Raw genomic sequence first — 18,592 nt, 5'->3', positions numbered from 1 at the left:
CCAAGTGTCTAGAAGAACTATGGTGGCCGACGCAAAAACGCAAATGGACCCATCTAGAGCCACTTGTTGTGAGTAGCGTAGGTCATTTGGAGCAGAGGTGAGAAGTGAGTGGTGAAGCAAGAAAGAGAGAGTGGCGGCAGGAAAGCAGGAAAAGTTAACAGTGTTTGGTTCGTCCGTTCTGGGCTACTGTTGAAACAAGGCGGTGCAACATGGCAGACTCCGTGAAGAGGACCCGCTCCCTATGTAGATATAAACGGATCATTCTAAGGTGACGAAACCACGATTCTTATTTTCAGGTGATTATACACTAAAGAAAACATACTTATTAATATTATATTGCATTTCTGCAAATAGATCTCCCTAAATGTTACACACCAGTCAGTAATCTTGAGAAGAGTACACTAGATTTAAAAAAATGATCCAAACAAAAAACAGAGCCCAGTGTTGTCAACTCTTTTACAATGAAAGTAGCAGCACTAGCTCCAAAAGTCCCTAAATCTAGCGAGAAAGTCAAGTAGGTAACACTGACAGTCCGTTGCTCCTCCCTCCCTCCAAAGCCACTCCCCCAAATTTATAATTATGAACGTAAACATAGCATAATTAATGTAAACAATGAACATGACTATTGTTAGTACTCACAGCTGTCAAGCCAGCAGCTTGACGCGCATGAGTGCACGAAGAGAGGAAGGCAGGTAAGTAGGCCATTCAATCATTTCATTTGGGCCGAATGAAATGATTGGATACATTTATTACAGTCCTGCAACAGCCACAGATATCGGCTTTGTTTTTCTCTTTGTGAGAGCATTTGATTTTATTGTCAGGATGTAATGAGAATTTCTACAAATATAACAAAAATGTATTTGAACAACACTACCATGCAGTTTCAACAGACCATCATAACCACGCTTCACGTACCTACTGTATACAAACAGTTCAGGTCTATCTCATAGGATGTCCTGCACAGGAAGAGCTGAGGAGGCCAAGGAGAGCCGGAGGAGCCGGCCAAGACCTTGAAAAGCTGCTTCTTGTAAATCTCTGCAATATGTCCATTAATCACTTCCAGGGAGAACAACAAAAAAGGTCAACTCGACCACTGGCTCCAAAAACTGGATAAGGATTTTATTGATAATTGAATTACATTTCTCTTTTATACATATTTCATAAATGATACAGGATTTTACATTTTTCTTTTTTGCCAACATTACAGCATCATATGTCAACAGAAAAAAAAAAAAGACAAGAAAAACTAAAATAAAATAAGGAGGTCAGAATGGAGTCAAGATCATTTCAATCCTATATTCTGCTTCACTCTTAGGCATTTTAAACATATCTCAGTGTAAGTGCACACAAACAAGATATTGATAAACAGAACACACATTCAAAACATAGAATAATAATGTCGCTTTGGAGAAAAAAGGCTGAGGGTGGATGAAAATGCCAGGAGAGAGGGACGAGGATGGGAGGTGATCCCCGATAAGCAGAGTGCTCCCGACACGTTTCCTTTGGACTCAAATCCAGGACGTTAGTAACTGAGGTCAAGAGGTCTCCTCCATATATAGGTGCGCCGAGGACGAAGGGTGTTTTTCCATTTCTTGGGGAGTATAAATGCACGCTGAGGGAGAGGTTTATGGGAGTAAATAAGGTGAAGATGGGAGTGGGGTTTGATGGAGGTTTGAGCAGTTGGTTGGCTGGGATTGAAGTCAGATTTGGCAGGGCAGATTCTAAAGACGCAGCCCTGTCCACTGCCCTTTATAACTAGGAATCTCTACAAACAACGTTCTTAAATTATCTTTGCAGTTTTTTTTTTTTTGCTTTGATAAATCGTCTTTTTTATTTTCACATAATTTCCCATGTAAACATACATTCATGCAACACCCTCTTTATAATAAAGTTTCCCTATATTTGATATATTTTGGTTTTAAAAAATAAACGAGAAAACAAAGGCAATAAACGGTGGATGGCGTGATAAAAAGGAGGTGGTGATGATGGAGAGAAGTGGTGTATAGAAAACAGCAGACAGAGACTCTCACCTGCCACAGTACATCTCCAAGGAAACACCGTCGTCACTGTGTGTGTGCGTGTGTGTGTGTAACACATGACTGCTATGAAGTGGGATGAGGGCGGAATTGATTTCTACCACTATTGACAGTCAGTGATTAGAGGCAAAGGATTCACGAATACGGTGATCTGTACTTTGCCCCCAGTGCACTCGCTTGTCAACACGTGGATTCGACAATCGCACATGTTCACAGACACACGGCGAGATTGATTTCCACTTCCAATGACTTAAATTTAACCCTTCTTTATATGAAGGTGTCAATTCCAAATAAGAGATTAACTTTCTCAATGCTGCTACATTATCTATACCTTTTAAAATCATTAATCATCCAAAAGGCACCTTTTCCCTTTGAGATAAAACACACACTCACACACACAATAACAGATTAGACCAAATCCTGCCTCGAGATCTGCATGGCTAACTTTTGATTGGACCTAAAATCATGCATTTTAATAGAAAATCTGCAGCACATGGATCTCTTCAGCGGGATTCAACCAACTGTCCACACGAGCAGGATTTTAACTAGAGTCTATGTTCAGCGACGTCATGTCATCGTGCTTCCCCTCTGCAGAGGTGAGATACAGCAGTTCAGAGTGAAAAACAACTGGCTTTTTGGAGACGTAAATGTGGCCGGTGAAAGGGCCTCCAATCCTGAACAGAAAACGAAGTAAAGCTGACAAAGGTTTATTCAGTGATTATCCCAAAATATGGACAACGTAAACATATGGCTTCTATAACCTTTGATTTAACCTAATCGGAGGAGGATGAGACTTCAGCTAGATGTGGCAAAGAAAAGTGTCCAATTAAGTACAAAATTGCAATGATGCTCCTACACATTCACAAATTTCTACTGAGGGCATACCACAGCATGCAGTCTACCCTGCCTTTCCATCGAGGGAGCAGGGGGGCATTACAGCAACAGTGGGAGGAGAAAACTCAAAAGAAGCCTCTGTGAATCAATGCCATGACGCTTTTTTTAGATGGAGCCTTCTGTTATTTTGTCTTTGAGCTTCGTGAGGGAGAATCATAAAAGATTCACATGCTGTTAAGCTGAAGGCCAGATCACTGAAAATCCGGAAATGGTAATTTTACACCTCCAAGACCTTTGAATTGGAAAAGGAGAAAATATGTGTTATTGGGAAAAAGGGATATTGAACTGCAGGCAATTTGCTCAAATTCTGCTCCTGCTGTATTTACTCTTTAAAGCGTCTCAGTTCATCAGATATATTAAATTATAACATGCCTGTGGGTTTGTCTGAGACAAAGGTCACTGCACATTTTAAACCCTTAACTATGTTAAGCATTTTTTTCGCAGCAATCGTTGTATTCATGAGATGATTATAAAGGTCAAGCATGGCGTTATCCACATCGATATTCTGCGTTGCTCAAAATCAATTCCAATCAAAGCCATTTTCACCCTGATTTGGCTTCAACGTTGTTCCGCCCCCTTTGGGTGGCCATGCACAGGAGCCTTACGCCCAATCTGGACGTAGTTACTGTGAAATACATTGTGTGTGTTTGTCATGACACGATATGAAATAGTTAAGTTCGAGGTATAAATGCATACATTATTATAATGCTCTTTGTGTGTGCCCGCGTTGGACTGTTAGCGAGGGTCCTTCATGGCGGGAGATCTTCAGAGGATGTAAATTCTGATGAAATGATGTTTGTAAGAGAGCTCCTCCCCCCACTGAAAGAAACTAGCCTCTGGTCATCTGTTTATTTGATTGTATACATATATATATTTATATTCTTTTCATAACAAATATACTATGGCTTTCAAAATAAAAAGTGCCAAAATATTTTTTTTTTGGAATAAAAGAACACACAGTGATGTTGTTGTCGGTAGTACTCTCATACTTGCGCAGACCGGGCCGCTACAGGACGTCAACAGGAAGAGGAAAACGAAGGCGTCGTCATGCCTATATCCTGCGAGTCGAGACAGGCTCCTGACAAAGGTCACACTGGGAGGGACAGCTGTCCGTCACCTGGAGAAGGCGTGGCCCAGGGAGGGAGGGAGGAAGGGAGGGAGGGAAGACGAAGGTCCCCCTGATGGTGCGACTGCAGTCGGGACTTCCTTGTAAACTTTAACGTGTGGGATAGAGACTCTCTCTGGAGCCCACCCCAACCAAGAGTAGGTGTGTGTGTTGACAGTTTGACTGCTAGAGGAAGCAGGACTACACTGCTGTGTCGACCCGCAGAGTGGCCAGGGTCCCAGTGTGCCCTGAAAGTCCCACACACACAAACACACACACACTCAACAATGACTGCCCCTCTGCATGTCCTCTGTCCTGGAGTGTCTAGAGGTGATAATTCCTGTTTGCCCCCTGAAGTTCCCTGCAGGCCGTCCCTCCGGAGACTTGAGGCATATCCATAGTGCCCAGTTTTATTCCTTCATCATCGTTGTCCTATTCATCATCCTCACCATCCTTCGGCTGAGAGTGTTTTTCAGTTCCCGGTACTCTCGCCATCCTTCTTCGTCTCTTAGCGGTTTTTCACTTGCAATTCCAACTGGAGTTTTCAGTCAGGAAAGTAAAAAGAAAAAAAAAAAGAGGAAAAAAAAAAAAGGAGAAAAAACTAACCCCCACAGTCAAGAAAGGGATGGGATTATTGGGTGTGGGAGGGATGGGGGAGGGAGGGGTCTGAGGAAAGAGTTGGGGGTAAAAAGGGAGGGAGAAGGGTGTTGGACGGAAGAGGGAAGAGGGAGAGGGGGTTGCAGGAGCTGAGAGAGGAGGGAGTCACTCTTCCCATCAATTTTTACTGGCGGTGAGCTGCTGAACTGGGAGCTGGAGCTGGAGCGGGTCCCGAAGACGCTTCAGATCCAACTCCACCTGGAGAGAGTGCACAAGGAGGGTAGAGTAAAAAAATATGAGAAGAAAGTGTGCAGGGATTGGTATGAAACTAGGTCTTTCTACAGCTGTTACAAATCAAAGTATTGAACTGTAAAATGTGAGAATCCCCAGTGTGACTGCAGCGCTCATTTTACATCACAAAACATCCAGCTTTCATCAGGCGACTGTACCTCAGCGATATCATCCTTCAGCTGGTTGTACTTCTCAATGTCGAAGCGTGTCCTTTTCACCCCCTTGTGGAAGAACAGCAGATACTGTCTGTCTCTAGCGTCGGGGTAAACATACTCCTGCAGGTTACGGAGAGACACAGACGGAGCACTTTGTAAGAGGAACCAGTTTATCAGATGTCGTCCACGTTCTGCTTTCTATTCATTGGGCCAAATCACGCCAGCGAGAAATCTAACATCAAATGGACTCCATGTCCTTGGAGATAAAAGCTAGTGGTAATTTATGAATGCTAAATTCAGTTCTGAAGGGCAACACTGCCACCGCACAAGACTTTTAAAAAGCTAAAAATATTACAATTCAATGCAGAGTGTTGCAAATAGAGCACAAGCACTGGATTTCATTACTGTAATGCTTTGTTCTCTGGTTACTAAAAGACTTTCTGCCTCATGTTAAAAAGGACAATTTACCCAAAATAATGGATGGTGTGTCACATTATTTGGCACAAAAAAGCACCAACAGCTCACAGAGTGTGCCCACTAGAGGGAAGGTTATTTGTTTGATTAATAAAATGATAACTTTTTAGTTCTATAGAAAAAAACGGCACTCAGATAAAGGCTTTTCCTATTTATTATGGGCTAAAAAAAGCGTATAAACACAGGTGAGGTTCAAACACCAATAATTAGAATTAGAATTCGTCCATGAATAAACCGTCCAGCAACGGCCTCTCCTAATTACGGAGGTGGGACAGCAATAGTCAGAAAACAACAAAAACTAGTGTCACAAGCTGAAAGGTAATTTATATAAAACTGATATAATTGAATGCCCAAGACCAGAAACACATGACAACAGGTTTATCATACAGATTAATACATCAAGAAGCATCATCACGTGACATTTTAGTTATGCATAATGTCAGAAAACAGTGAAAATCACAAATTATATTAGTCCAAATCTTCAGATTGCTTATTTTCTCCGACCAACAGTGCAAAACCAAAAGATAATCAATTCATAATAATATAAAAAATAAGAAAAGGCAGCTAATTCTCATATTTGAGAAGCTGATCGACAGAAAGTTTGGCCTTATGCTTCAATAAATGACTTTAGATGATTAATTGAGTTTTTGTCAATCAACTAATTACTTCAACCTAAACCCAAACAGCAGCAGAATATGCTTATTATTACACTCAAACTTTACTTTAAACATTAATTCATGCATATGTACTTGCATACTTGTTGCGTTTTCGTTGCGTCTTACCTGGCGTGTAAGCACGAAGTAGGCGTACATGGCCATAGCCGTGCCATAAGTGATAAAGTAGGTGACGGGCTCCATGATATCCCAGGAGTACTCCCACCAGGTGAGCCTGGCCAGTATGCCAAACTGGGTGGCCATGTACGCCATGCCGCCCCACAGCACCCAGGTGGTACGCCGCTCTGCCCTCTTATTCAGCTCCTCCTTCACCTACATCAGAGTCAAGAAGAACGCAAGCAGTCCGCCAGTTTAAATAGAACAAAAGAAGTGGATATGAGCATCTTGAGAGGAAGAAGGGCATTATTGATTTTCAGCACAAAATAAGAATAGAGGCCGAGAGCAGCTGTGATGAGTTTTTCAGGCCCTTGACAGCCTCTAACCCATAATCAAGATGGCTAGACTGGTCAGACCTTCTTTAATCACTAATCCTTAATGGCTGAGTGGAAAGAAGGCCTGATATCTTCAACTAATGATACAATAAAATAATCAAGATAAGAGGATTACAGGCATCAAAATTCTGAGCAGCTGCTCTTGGCTTCCATGGAAAGGAATGCTAATTATTTAATTGCAAGGACACTTTTACCTGCCGATGATTTGATTTGTGGGTGTACCTTACAATGTACCTGTAACAATTATCATTATAGTCAAACGTGTTAAGGAAGCTAGACCTTCTCTAAGGGGCGGAGTTGAGAGTTGAGGTCCTCCAGTCGTCCAATCAGCTCGCGTTCCTTGCCGAGTTGGTGCTCCTCGATGCGCAGGGTGGTGTAGAGCTGCTGCACCAGAAACTTGACGTCATTCAGCCTTTCCCCCTCCTCGTGGGGCAGCAGCTCTGGCGCACACACACAAACGCAAACAAATATAAACAAAGACGGGCTTTAACACGATCCGCTTGCTGGCAATAAAACCATTTCTTCCTCTTATTGGTAGCGACCCCCCAACTGTGAGGAAATGACTCAGAGCAAACACTACGGTCTCTGCCTTTTTCTTTGCCAGTCCTCACCTCTCCTTGGTGGCCGCACGAGGTGTGTGGTGTCGTTAATGACGAGGTTGAAATCATCTAGCAGCAGGATGTCTATGCCTGTGGAGGAGGCGACCCTCGCTCCATCTGGAGAGAGAGACAAGAGAGATGAGCGTTGATGGGTAGCCACTTCAAATACCCTTGACGTCTCTTGATAATCAGGCTTGTTGCCGTTTGATTATCATAAGAGGTGAAAGCAGATGCACTTGCACACCAAAAGTACGATTTCAAGTACCAATTGTTCCTGTAATGGACCTTCTGTGCAGAGCGAGGGCTGAAAAATCATTTTATGGCGCATGCAGTGGTATTAAATTCTGATACAAAGCCCCAGCTGCGGGAACACTTAACAGCATCCAAACACAAGACCACTTGAATGCATGTATATGTATAACCTGCTGGGGTAAATGGATACAGTGGTGGTTTTGTGTGCACACTAGTGCTCTTGTGTCTGTGAACATACCCGTGGAGTAGATGGCTACCCGGTCGATGCCTCGGTCCTCTGCCTGGAGCTGTTGCAGGAAAACTCCCACACAGTCACTGAGAGGCTTGAGGGTGAACTGGCAGCGCTCTCGCCTGGACGGCAAACTGACTGAGATCACCGGCAGCCCGTTCTGATACACCACCGTCACCTCTGTGAGGGGGTTGCAGGCAAGAAGACGACAAATGTCACACAAGCAGAAAATGTAAAATGACACCCCAAGGTCTTAACTGAACCATGGAAATGAGCTCTGAATGTACTCTGCTCACTCTGATTGAAGAAACTGAAAATTGAAGGATGCTCAGAGTACAGTATATTGCTTATTGTATTCGGTACTAGCTAGTAGGGCTGTCAACAAGTCTTCTAAATTTGAATATATATTTGAATAGTAAAACATTTCACATATATCACACATTCGATTGTGAAATAAAGCAGCACTACCGCAGCTGTCTGCCTCGAATGAACTGCATGATGGGAGTCACACATTACTTTCATAGCTTGAAAATGAAATGTAACATTGGGTCAAGCTGAACGAGGAGTAATTCAACAACAACCGTAATGATGGAGAGAACTCGACCACAGAGAGGATGACACTGTGTCCGAACAGCAAGCGTTACATTTCGTCATGTAAACAAACCACGAGCCTATCAGCTGTGCGCTCGAGATAAGACTGGAGACGTAACCACTTAAAAGATGGGTGAGTGGTACTTGCTGTCTTCCAACGTATGTACTTTTTAAACAGAAAACACACATTTTATATGGTGATATTTCCTAGAAATTACTTTTAGACAATGTCCTGATGATCTTCCTCCAGCCAGCTGTCCCCTTATTTAGGTGTTGGACGAATATATCGGCTATAGGCGACTGGCTGAGTATATCAGCGGTTGTTTCTTTTGGGTGATCTCATTTTATCTACCTAAGTGGTGGTGGTGTGGGCGTAAATAGATATTTGAATAGTTCAAACCCATATGCTTTTTTAGAACAAATATTCCAAAGTCAATTTCGGCCCATTTTGACAGCCCAACTAGTTAGTCTAGGCATCGTCTGGATTACTAGTTTACAAACATATACAGAACTGTGAATTATTTACTCATGCTAAAATACTAACTGTCTGTTTGGGACTTTAATTCCTGTAACTTGACCATATCTTCTGGATACCACAAACTAAACCAAACACTGCAGAATCTGATGGTTGTGTGCTAACTTTCAGCTGCTTCTTTTGATTGCCGACACAGAGGAGTGTGGTTTGAGACCCAGCAGGGGGCAGCACAGCAGCAGCTCCACCTGTCGGAGGAGTTCAACAACAGAGCTGCCAAACAACCTCAAACACACAAACCCTTCATAATCTACCCTTTTATTATCAAGTTATACTTTGCATTTGTGGAAACCTCTGCTTTGGTTTACAAAAAAGGAAACTGGAATCAATGCCTGCCATGCCAACTTTATGACAAGTTAGTGTACTGTTACTGTTACTGTTACTGTTACTGTTACTGTTACTGACAACCGATAGGATCTCACTGCTGTAAACACTGCAAACGGTATCTGCAGACAGTCATTTATAAACAACAACATGAATTCTGACTCGACAGATGACTAAATCTTTTGCATGTAGACATGGAAATGCAACTTTCTGCCAAAAAGAAGCCAACCTTTGACTGTTAGGTCCTGAAGATCAATACATTATAATATTGCTAAACATTTCACCACAGAATTGAATTTGTTGATGCCAACTACTGATATTTCTTATTCCCAATAGAAAGGCTAAAATGATGCTTGCGTGTTGGAACTGACAATCAGAAAGACCTTGAGGAACACATCGCGATTCATTCATTCATTCCCTGAAAGGTTTTGACTTTTCGTAGCAGCAAACAAATACAAAAACTGGAATGAATCAGTTATATATTAATAAATGTAATAACAGAATTGCACTCCCAACACTATTTTAAAGTTCATGGTGCGTTTCAGTGTTTAGTGTGTGCTTCCATCTACTCGCTGTTTTGTAGCACTACTGTAGAGGTAATCTTTAAAGTTATCAATTTGTTTCTCCTTGGTATAGTTGTTTTTCACATCCCTGTTCCTCAGCTGATGGAAACCAGATGTGCAGTGATGGTCACAAGAGAGGAATCTCTTTTAGTTGACACGTGTGTGTACATCACAGCATAACATGAAGAGAACATGCAAGGTTTCATGTTAACGCGTGATCAATGCATGGGTGTTTGCCAATTGGTCAGAAGGATGGTAAATTTGATTAAGTTAAGTAAGTTGACTGATGAAAAATGGTGTCTTTGTCTTTGAGAAAAGTATATAATCTATGTATTATCTTCGGGGAGACATTCCTGCTTGGCTTTTGGTGTCTTGTGCAAAGGTATTATGTCTCCTAATTGCAATTATATTCTTTAACTTCAACATCAGTGTTTTGTGTATTTATTAGGGCTGTTAAAGTTAATGAGATAACAACGCGTTAACGCAAACTTGTTTTAACCCCATTAAATTCTTTAACGCATTACGCAACTTGCGATTTTTAGGTTGCATCGGGCTCGGTTTTAAAGCTAGAGTGAAGATACTGGTATCATATGAAACTAAAAAACGTAAGGTATTCATTAGTACCAACCATGTCACACTAGCTTGTTGCAAAGGAGGCTAAAATAACGCTCCAAACGTATACAACATTTTTACAAGGAAAAACGGGCATGGCCTTTTTCAATGGGGTCCCTTGACCTCTGACCTCTGACCTCTGACCTCAAGCTATGTAAATGAAAATGGAATCTATGGGTAACCACGAGTCTCCCCTTTACAGACATGCCCACTTTATGATAATCACATGCAGTTTGGGGCAAGTTATAGTCCAGTCAGCACACTGACACACTGACAGCTGTTGGGCTTGAGTTTGCCGTGTTATAATTTGAGCATATTCTTTATGCTAAATGCAGTACCTGTGAGGGTTTCTGGACAATATTTGTCATTGTTTTATGTTGTTAAATGATTTCCAATAATAGATATATACATACATTTGCATAAAGCAAACATATTTGTCCACTCCCATGTTGATAAGAGTATTAAATACTTGACAAATCACCCTTTAAGGTACATTTTGAACAGATAAAAAATGTGCGATTAATCGTGATTAACTATTTTAATCGATGACAGCTGTAGTATTTATTCAAACAGTTTTAAGTTTAACAGATACAACTCTCTATAACACTACCATAAGAATTGTTATTTGTGTCCCCAACAGCTGAGCCACTGTTGTGCTCAGTGACACTTCATTTTTCCAAGCATACTAGTAATGCTCTGTAATCCAGCTCTATTGGTCCGTAATCAAACTCCGGTCATAATGAGCCTGCACAGCTTATACCATTATCCTGCTGCGTGGCCTCTAATGACAGAGCCATGAATCAACGCAGCCCACAGCGGAGGTGATCCAAAGCTGCCGTGTTGCTGCTGCACCCAACAACCTGTGTCCCCGGGACCACTGCAGTGAATCAGCAGATCTCCGCTTGGGCTCGCACCCAGAAGTGAAGGATCATCGGCTGACACAAGGCAGCACCAGGCTGGGCTCCGTTTCAAGAGCGTCCTTTTGACCATGTTCAAAGACGCAGAGGTGCAGACATTTTATTTCACACCCACTCCTTCGTTACGGGGGAAGCCTTGCCCCGAGCATCAGAGCTGTTTCTGCACCAGTTCTCTTTGTCCTCCGCTATCCTGTCATCACAGGCACATTTATACAAGTGTGAGGATCCTGTGTGCTTATCTCTTCTCCAGCTATCAAGGCCCACTTTAAAATCACATCAGTATTTTTTTGCAATGTTGCTGCCTTCTCCTCTCAGCCCCCCCCCGACCCCTAACTTGCTCGTCCTCCTTGCGTTCACGCTCTCCATCTCTCCCGCCTCTCACACAGACGAGTAGATGCTTCCCAGAGACAGACTCTATATTAATGACTACTGGCAGTTAATTCTAAATCAGCCGCCGCCGTCTGATCAGTGCAGAATTCCTTTACGTGCATTTGTCTTGAATGAGGAGCAGGGGGCTGGATTTGGGAAACCCTTGGACAGAAATAAACTGAATGAACTAAGAGGAGGCGAGGACTCACCCTCTGGAGCAGCGGAGGTACACAACAGTCTCTGGCCATGCCATGAGGGGGCGCCCCTCCAGACCTGCAGACAGGAAGAGAAAAGGGCAACAACCTGGTTATTCCACTTGTACAATGCTTCTTCTCGTCTAATGTTTCCGTTCTTTTAAGTGTGCCACTCAGCAACATGACTCTATGCCAATTACTTCTCTAATTGTTTATTTGTAAGACTATTATTAGAGAACTATATTACAAAATGACTTCCTTTGTTCCAGTTTATAGAAATGTTCCACTATCCAGGCTGGAGCCACACCCAAGAAGTGCAGATCCAACTGCAGCTTCACGTCACGGAAATATTTTACAATGGGATGACGCATAAAAAAAACACGCACACACACACACACACACATATATACACCAGTGCACAGACACAGAAACCACCACTTGGAGGAAACCACCACAGTGGGAGACACAGAAAGAAGGCAGCCAAATGCCGCCGGAATAACAACAATGTAGTTCAGTATGAATCCTCCACTTGTGTAATAGACTGGAGTTAGTGAGTGAGGGAGGGAGGGAGGGAGGGATGGACGAGGGGAGGAAGACAAACAGAGAAACAGAGCTTGGGGAAACCCTGTTTTTTTTCTGTTGCTACTGTACATTGTTCGTTAACCCAGCAAAGTAGGAGTGTCTGCACATGTTTCGAATTACAGAGCTCGTCACGTTTTTTACCAAACGGCGACGATGGAGCCTTTTAAGGCATGAGAGGGCTGTCAGATTTCCTCACACTTAAAACAGAGCGATTTTGGGGGGAGGATGAGACATCGGAAATCAAGCAAGAGAGAATGCCAGGGGGCCAAAACAGAACTTTTCTGAATTCATCTTTAGTTACGTGCACAGCAAACGCACCACCAAAATCTGCTCAGTGTCTCTAAGTTTCTGCTGGTTTGTGACACCGTAGTGCTGTGTATATGAATGAGTCAACTGAATTTGCATATACAGTACGTCCTCCTACGAGTGCAAAGCAATCATACATTCATTAACTCTTCAATTTCTAGAGTCAGAGGGCATCTTTCACACCGTCAAGGCTTTCAGCATCCAGCAGGCCTTGGCCTGATGCACTCTGTCTGTGTACAACTGCGGTAATATAATATCAGATTTACAACATCCACACAATCTGACCGTCACTGAGCCGAACCACAATAGCAGCCGAGACTCAAAGCTCTTCACAACGTCTCTTTTATGACTTCACACTGACAGTTAGGGAGTGAACAGATATCTCAGGAGAGCAGGTGTGTATATGTGTGTGTGTGTGTGTGTGTGTGTGTGCACTGATGTGTGTGTATGCTGTCACTGCAAACAGATGTTTTCTGGATGCGTATCACTGAGCTAAAACACAAGCACCGTGGATACCCGGCGTCTACCCATCACGGCATTTCTACACCGGACGTCCAGCAAATGGTCGACTTCAGAGAAGCAGGATCGAGGCTTGACGGCCAGATTCTATCACTGTACTCACCAAGTACAGATATGCTGGCTAACTCTGTGATACAGGCACCAACGGAGGAAGCTCAATATTATGGTCATGCCATCTGACTCCCAGATGAGGGAACCTGAAGTGTTAAACTCATTTCCGCGTTTTAGGACTCATTCCTGCACCACTCTATTGGTCTGTGAATTTCCTGGGCTGCTAAACCAGTGCCGTAAAAGGCAAGAAAAGCTGCACCAGTTAAAATTGCAACACTCTATACAAATTCAATAATTCTCAATAATTGATCGGTTACAGGCCCGATATATCGTATATCGCAATATAGCCTAAAAATATTGAGATATTATTTATAAGCCATATCGCCCGACCCTTCTTGTTAAACTCCCAAAGAGAAAATACAAATTCTTCTAATGCAGAGAATGGTGAAGAACAAGTTGAAGAAGCATTAATGAAAAGTATCTGCTACCACTGCAGCAGTGATGCAGCTCCACTGTAAACTGAGCAGCACCACAGGGATCAGAGGGGTGTGTGCTCTTGTTTGCACCAGGCTAAAGATGACAGACACGTGTGTGTGTGTGTGTGTGTGTGTGTGTGTGTGTTTGTGTGTCCTAAATGAGAATGCTGATAGCTGTCTCGCGGCACCAAGTTGAGCCCAAACAGCGATTAGGCTGCTGATCAGATGACATGCTGAGAAAGGCGTTTTTGGCTGGTCTGGAATAACTGCACAGTCTGCAGAGAGCTGTCCAACACTGCTTTCTCATTCATTAACTTTTCAGCTGCTTGAAGCCAGGAGGAAAGATTTCACAGAGATAACCCCCAACGTCCCCGACCCACGCATCCCAAAAAACAGAGCATCATCTCATACATATAAGCAAATATAGCGCTGGCGTTCGTGCACATCCATCATGTACGTGTGAATGTACCTCTGTGTGTTTGCAGGTGGCGTATGCATGTGTGTGTGTGCCCACCCGTCTGTTCACCAGCCTGTTTGTCAGCGGTAGTTGCAGAGCGACCGAGCAAAGCCCCACCAACCCCCCTCCTCTCCCTCGGCACACAGCCACTGAAACGCTGCCTGAAATATTTAACAGCGTAGCAGCAGTCAATAGCACAGCAACCTTGGAATCAATGTCACACGGGCAAGAGAGGGAGAGAAAGAGAGCAAGAAAGAAAACGGGCATCGACGACGGCCGGGATGATGGACGGATGAGCTGGAGGAGAGAGAAAGCAAGGGGTGTGGAGGAAGAGGAGGAAGGCTGCGAGGATAAATGGAGCAGCAGCAGGGGAGCGATAGAGATAAATGAAGGCTGGAGTAAACGGCGTGAGTCACGTTTGCATTTCTAGCCATGTGCTGCATATACTGTACCCTGCAGCAGACAATCCCTCCCCACTGAAACGTGACCGTGTGAAGCCGCTACAAAAGAGAGAAGGAGGGGGGGATGAAGGGAAAGAAGAGAAGAAGAGTGAGTGGGAGATAAAGAAGAGAGAAAGCCAGGAGTGTGATGAGAAGCAGAGGGAGGGAGGAGAGGAGCAGTAGACTTGCTGGGAGGGGAGGAGGGTGGGATGGAGGAAGAGGAGGAAGAGGAGGAGAATGGGAGGGGGGGACTGCTGATCACTGCAGTAAAGGAATCCCTGGTCTAGAAAGGGGGGTTGCCCCTCGCCTTCACTCTCTCTCCCTCCCTCCCTCCATATCTCCCTCACTCTATCTCTGTCTTACTCACACTGAATCCTGATGTGCTGGTTTTGATCTCCTCTCAATTCTCATCTGCACTGCGCTTTAACTTCCGCTGCATTTCATCATGTGTGCATTTCGCTTCAATTAAAAAGACGCTTCTCAATTTAAAATCTCGCTTTTAAATGCACAGCAAGCAGGCACCCAATAAATCATGCAGTATATACTGTACTGTGGGAGATGAAAATACATTTGATACACTGAGGTTATATTAAGGCTTCTTAGTAACAGCCCGAGCTGTGTGCTACGTGCTGAGTACCTTTGTTGCTCTCACGTAACATAGTAACACCTACGAGAGATGTGCTATCGATCCGCAGTAGATTAATCATCCTCATACGGTACGATCATCACAAAGACGTGCCAGGTTTCAGTGAAAATGTAATAAATGAAAAAACTCACACATTCACACAGTGTAAACCCGGGGGAGGGAATCGACAACCTTTGAGAGTGAAACTGCTGCAGCCTACTCTGCCTGCTATCAATATCGCCCCTATGTGCAAAAACGTTTCCCTTTGCAGTGTTGAAGTCCAGCAACATAATGAAATTCTTGCTCTCATTTCAGTCCAAATTACGTATGCGGAGAAATTTGCAAGATTTATTAGACTCCTCCTACTGTTGGCAGAGTGAAACTACTGCCATCAGTGTTGTTCAGCCGGAGAACAACTAAAAAGAAACTGGGTTATTTTAGCAGTTCGGTGACTAAATGCGTGATGCATTATTTATGTTGTAACACCCACTGTGCCTACAGTACATGGTTCCCAACCTTTTTTTGTCAGATGTGTCCTCACAGCCCTGTCAGATGAACTCAAATACCCCTTCACTGGCACCACCTGTCACACTACAAAATGTTTCCATCTGAACTGATATTAAACTGGATGTCACGCACAGATTAAAGTGCAGTTGTTAGCCTACAGTAGTGTTTTCATATGTGTGATCTGCCGATGTATTGGGCCTGTTATGGGCGGACCTGAACACAAAATGACACAGCAGTTTAAAAATCTCTTCTTCCTCAAAGCACATCCTTTTATCTCCAGACACACAGCCACACAGGGATATTCTGGGTGCCTACGAGCATGGCGTAAAATGTGTCTGTGTGGGTAAGTGTGTTACAGACACCAGCGCTGAGGAATAACGTCGCTGACATAATTCCCATTTCATGGTGCCCCTCTGGGGGAGTGGAAACCGCTGTCATTTATCTACACAATGACTGCATCCATCTATGTGGTAATGTGCTGTCCTGGGCCGCGCCTACGGGCCAGATAACACCGGTAGTCATACAAAGTCCTTCGTGAAATCATTCATGGATGCTCTTATACATCTCACTCATGTCATCAGAGCACACAGCCAGTCTAAGCATCACTGCACACATGAATCTAAATCACATTTGAATGCTTAAAATCGTTTTTTTCCCAATTCCTTTCACTAGTGGAAGTCATAACGTAAGGATAGATTTACAGTCAAAGGAGCTGGGATCGATTTTCTCCCAGTGGCCCAGTGGTTTGATAACAGCTGGGGTCAAGGAGAGGGGAGGTGCTACATCATGCTACTATGACAGACAAAGCTGAGGAAGGAGCGCATGTTCAAGGTGAGGTCAGTGGCAGCTGGGAGGTCACTGTATGCAGAACGACAATGTGTGCTGGGAATAGATCAATATGAGTCCAGTCTAGAACACTGGTTCTCGACCTTTTTCCTTAAGGGGAACCCTTTTCTATCATTGAGTAAACTGACGACCATTGACATATTTTATGGTTATTTCATATTATATTCAATGCATAACAATAACAGTACAGAGCAACTGATAAACTGCACAACTAACCCAAATAGTGAACACAATAACTGCAGGAAGTCTGTGTAAAACAAGCAATTTGGATTTTGATTTGATTTTGAGCAGATTATTTCCTATGAATATTGTATTAGAGATGACTTTTCCTGTTATTTTTAGTGACTTTTAACACAATACAATACTTAATAGTTTTTGTTTTATCTCTGACAAATTCAGTGTTTTCTTCTCCCTGATGCTTAGCCATTGTTCTATCAGCTCTTGGGTTGTTTTAACTGCGTATGTTTCTAATGTAGGACGAGGCTGTTTATCAGAGAGGGAAGGCTCTTCACCGTGCCCTTATCCTGTTCATATCTATATATCTAAACATTACAAATACTTTCATTTAATTTTCTTCACAGAAATTAATGAAATGCTTAGATATAGGCCAACTGTATATATTTTTTTTAAATGTTGTCTTACACCCCTTAACATCTAGAAGGCCTCGCGACCCCTAGTGGGGTTAGCAGTTTACAGTACGTCACCAATAATCAGCTGTGACACCCTGCCGACTCAACTTTAAGGACTATTTCCATGTGTTCAGAGTATGCGAATGAAATTTATGAGCTCTCAAATTGGAAATACACTGCGTTCACTGTCTCAGAAGGAATGTGTGTGGACGACGCTCTCATTCAACAACCCACTAAGATGTCGGAGTTATTTTGTATCCTTCCAGCTTTATTACTCTTTTATAGCACATTAAGAAGCTGTGACTGTTTAAAAATTAATTCCCAGCGATGTGCAGTATTTCTTATTTTCTAGAAATAATTAAATACCAACTAAATTATATGAAAGCACCATGTGTTAAATTTTTATTTCATTACTTAAAATGCAAGCATGTTTTTCACTACCTTACACAAACAAAGGAAGCAACTTCAAAAAATACACAATCAGGCATTTTCTCAAATATCCGTCTCCTGACGATTGAACATGAGTAGAGCTGCAACGATTAATCGATTAGTTGTCAACTATTAAATTAATCGCCAATTATTCTGAAAATCGATTAATCAGTTTGAGTACTTTTTAAGAAAAAAAAGTCTAAATTCTCTGATTCCAGCTTCTTAAATGTGAATATTTTCTGGTTTCTTTACTCCTCTATGACAGTAAACTGAATATCTCTAAGTTGTGGACAAAACAAGACATTAGAGGACGTCATCTTGGGCTTTGGGAAACACTGATTGACATGATATAGACCAAACAACTGATCGATTAATCAAGAAAATAATCAGCGGATTAATTGATAATGATAATAATCATTAGTTGCAGCTCTAGTTTTGAGTTGACGAATCAGAATTGAACACATAAAAGCTGGGACACTCCTAATTCATCCCTTCCAAGACGCAAATTATTATTATTTTTTTAAAACCAATTAATCTCTATATTATTTTTGGGTTTAATTGATTAATTGTTTAGTGTGTAAAATGACAGAAAATGGTGAAAATATACATCGCAATTTCCCAGAACCCAAGGTGATATCTTCAAATTGATTATTTGTCAAACAAATGGCAATAAATGGTAATTAACTGATTATCAAATTGATTTATGATTTATCTATTGGCCTGAAATCCCTCACTCTGACAGAAAAAGTACTTAACAAGACAAAAAAAACCTGCTGGCTCACGTCTTTTGAGTTATACATGATATGTAAAGGTCATTGTGGCGGTG

The 18,592-nt window shown here is 42.5% G+C and overlaps 1 protein-coding gene across 2 annotated transcripts in view; it reads right to left on the bottom strand.

Annotated features, from left to right (window-relative positions):
- Nucleotides 1-1,098: 1,098 nt before the first annotated feature.
- The window catches only part of mcu (mitochondrial calcium uniporter), a 62,872-nt gene continuing 45,378 nt past the window's right edge, over nt 1,099-18,592 (bottom strand). For both annotated transcript variants that reach the window (XM_037782358.1, XM_037782359.1), the window contains exons 3-9: nt 11,915-11,978; nt 7,807-7,977; nt 7,329-7,433; nt 6,997-7,157; nt 6,335-6,538; nt 5,082-5,198; nt 1,099-4,890 (exon numbers count right to left, since the gene is read on the bottom strand). In XM_037782358.1, coding sequence (XP_037638286.1) covers nt 4,810-4,890; nt 5,082-5,198; nt 6,335-6,538; nt 6,997-7,157; nt 7,329-7,433; nt 7,807-7,977; nt 11,915-11,978 — 903 coding nt within the window. In that variant the 3' untranslated portion in view covers nt 1,099-4,809. The remainder of the gene's footprint in view (nt 4,891-5,081; nt 5,199-6,334; nt 6,539-6,996; nt 7,158-7,328; nt 7,434-7,806; nt 7,978-11,914; nt 11,979-18,592) is intronic.

This window comes from Sebastes umbrosus, chromosome 10 (genome assembly GCF_015220745.1).
Source record: "Sebastes umbrosus isolate fSebUmb1 chromosome 10, fSebUmb1.pri, whole genome shotgun sequence".
In the NCBI taxonomy this organism is placed as follows: Eukaryota; Metazoa; Chordata; class Actinopteri; order Perciformes; family Sebastidae; genus Sebastes; species Sebastes umbrosus.
Note: the sequence above shows the minus strand (reverse complement) of the source record. Positions and strands in the feature narration are given on the sequence as shown.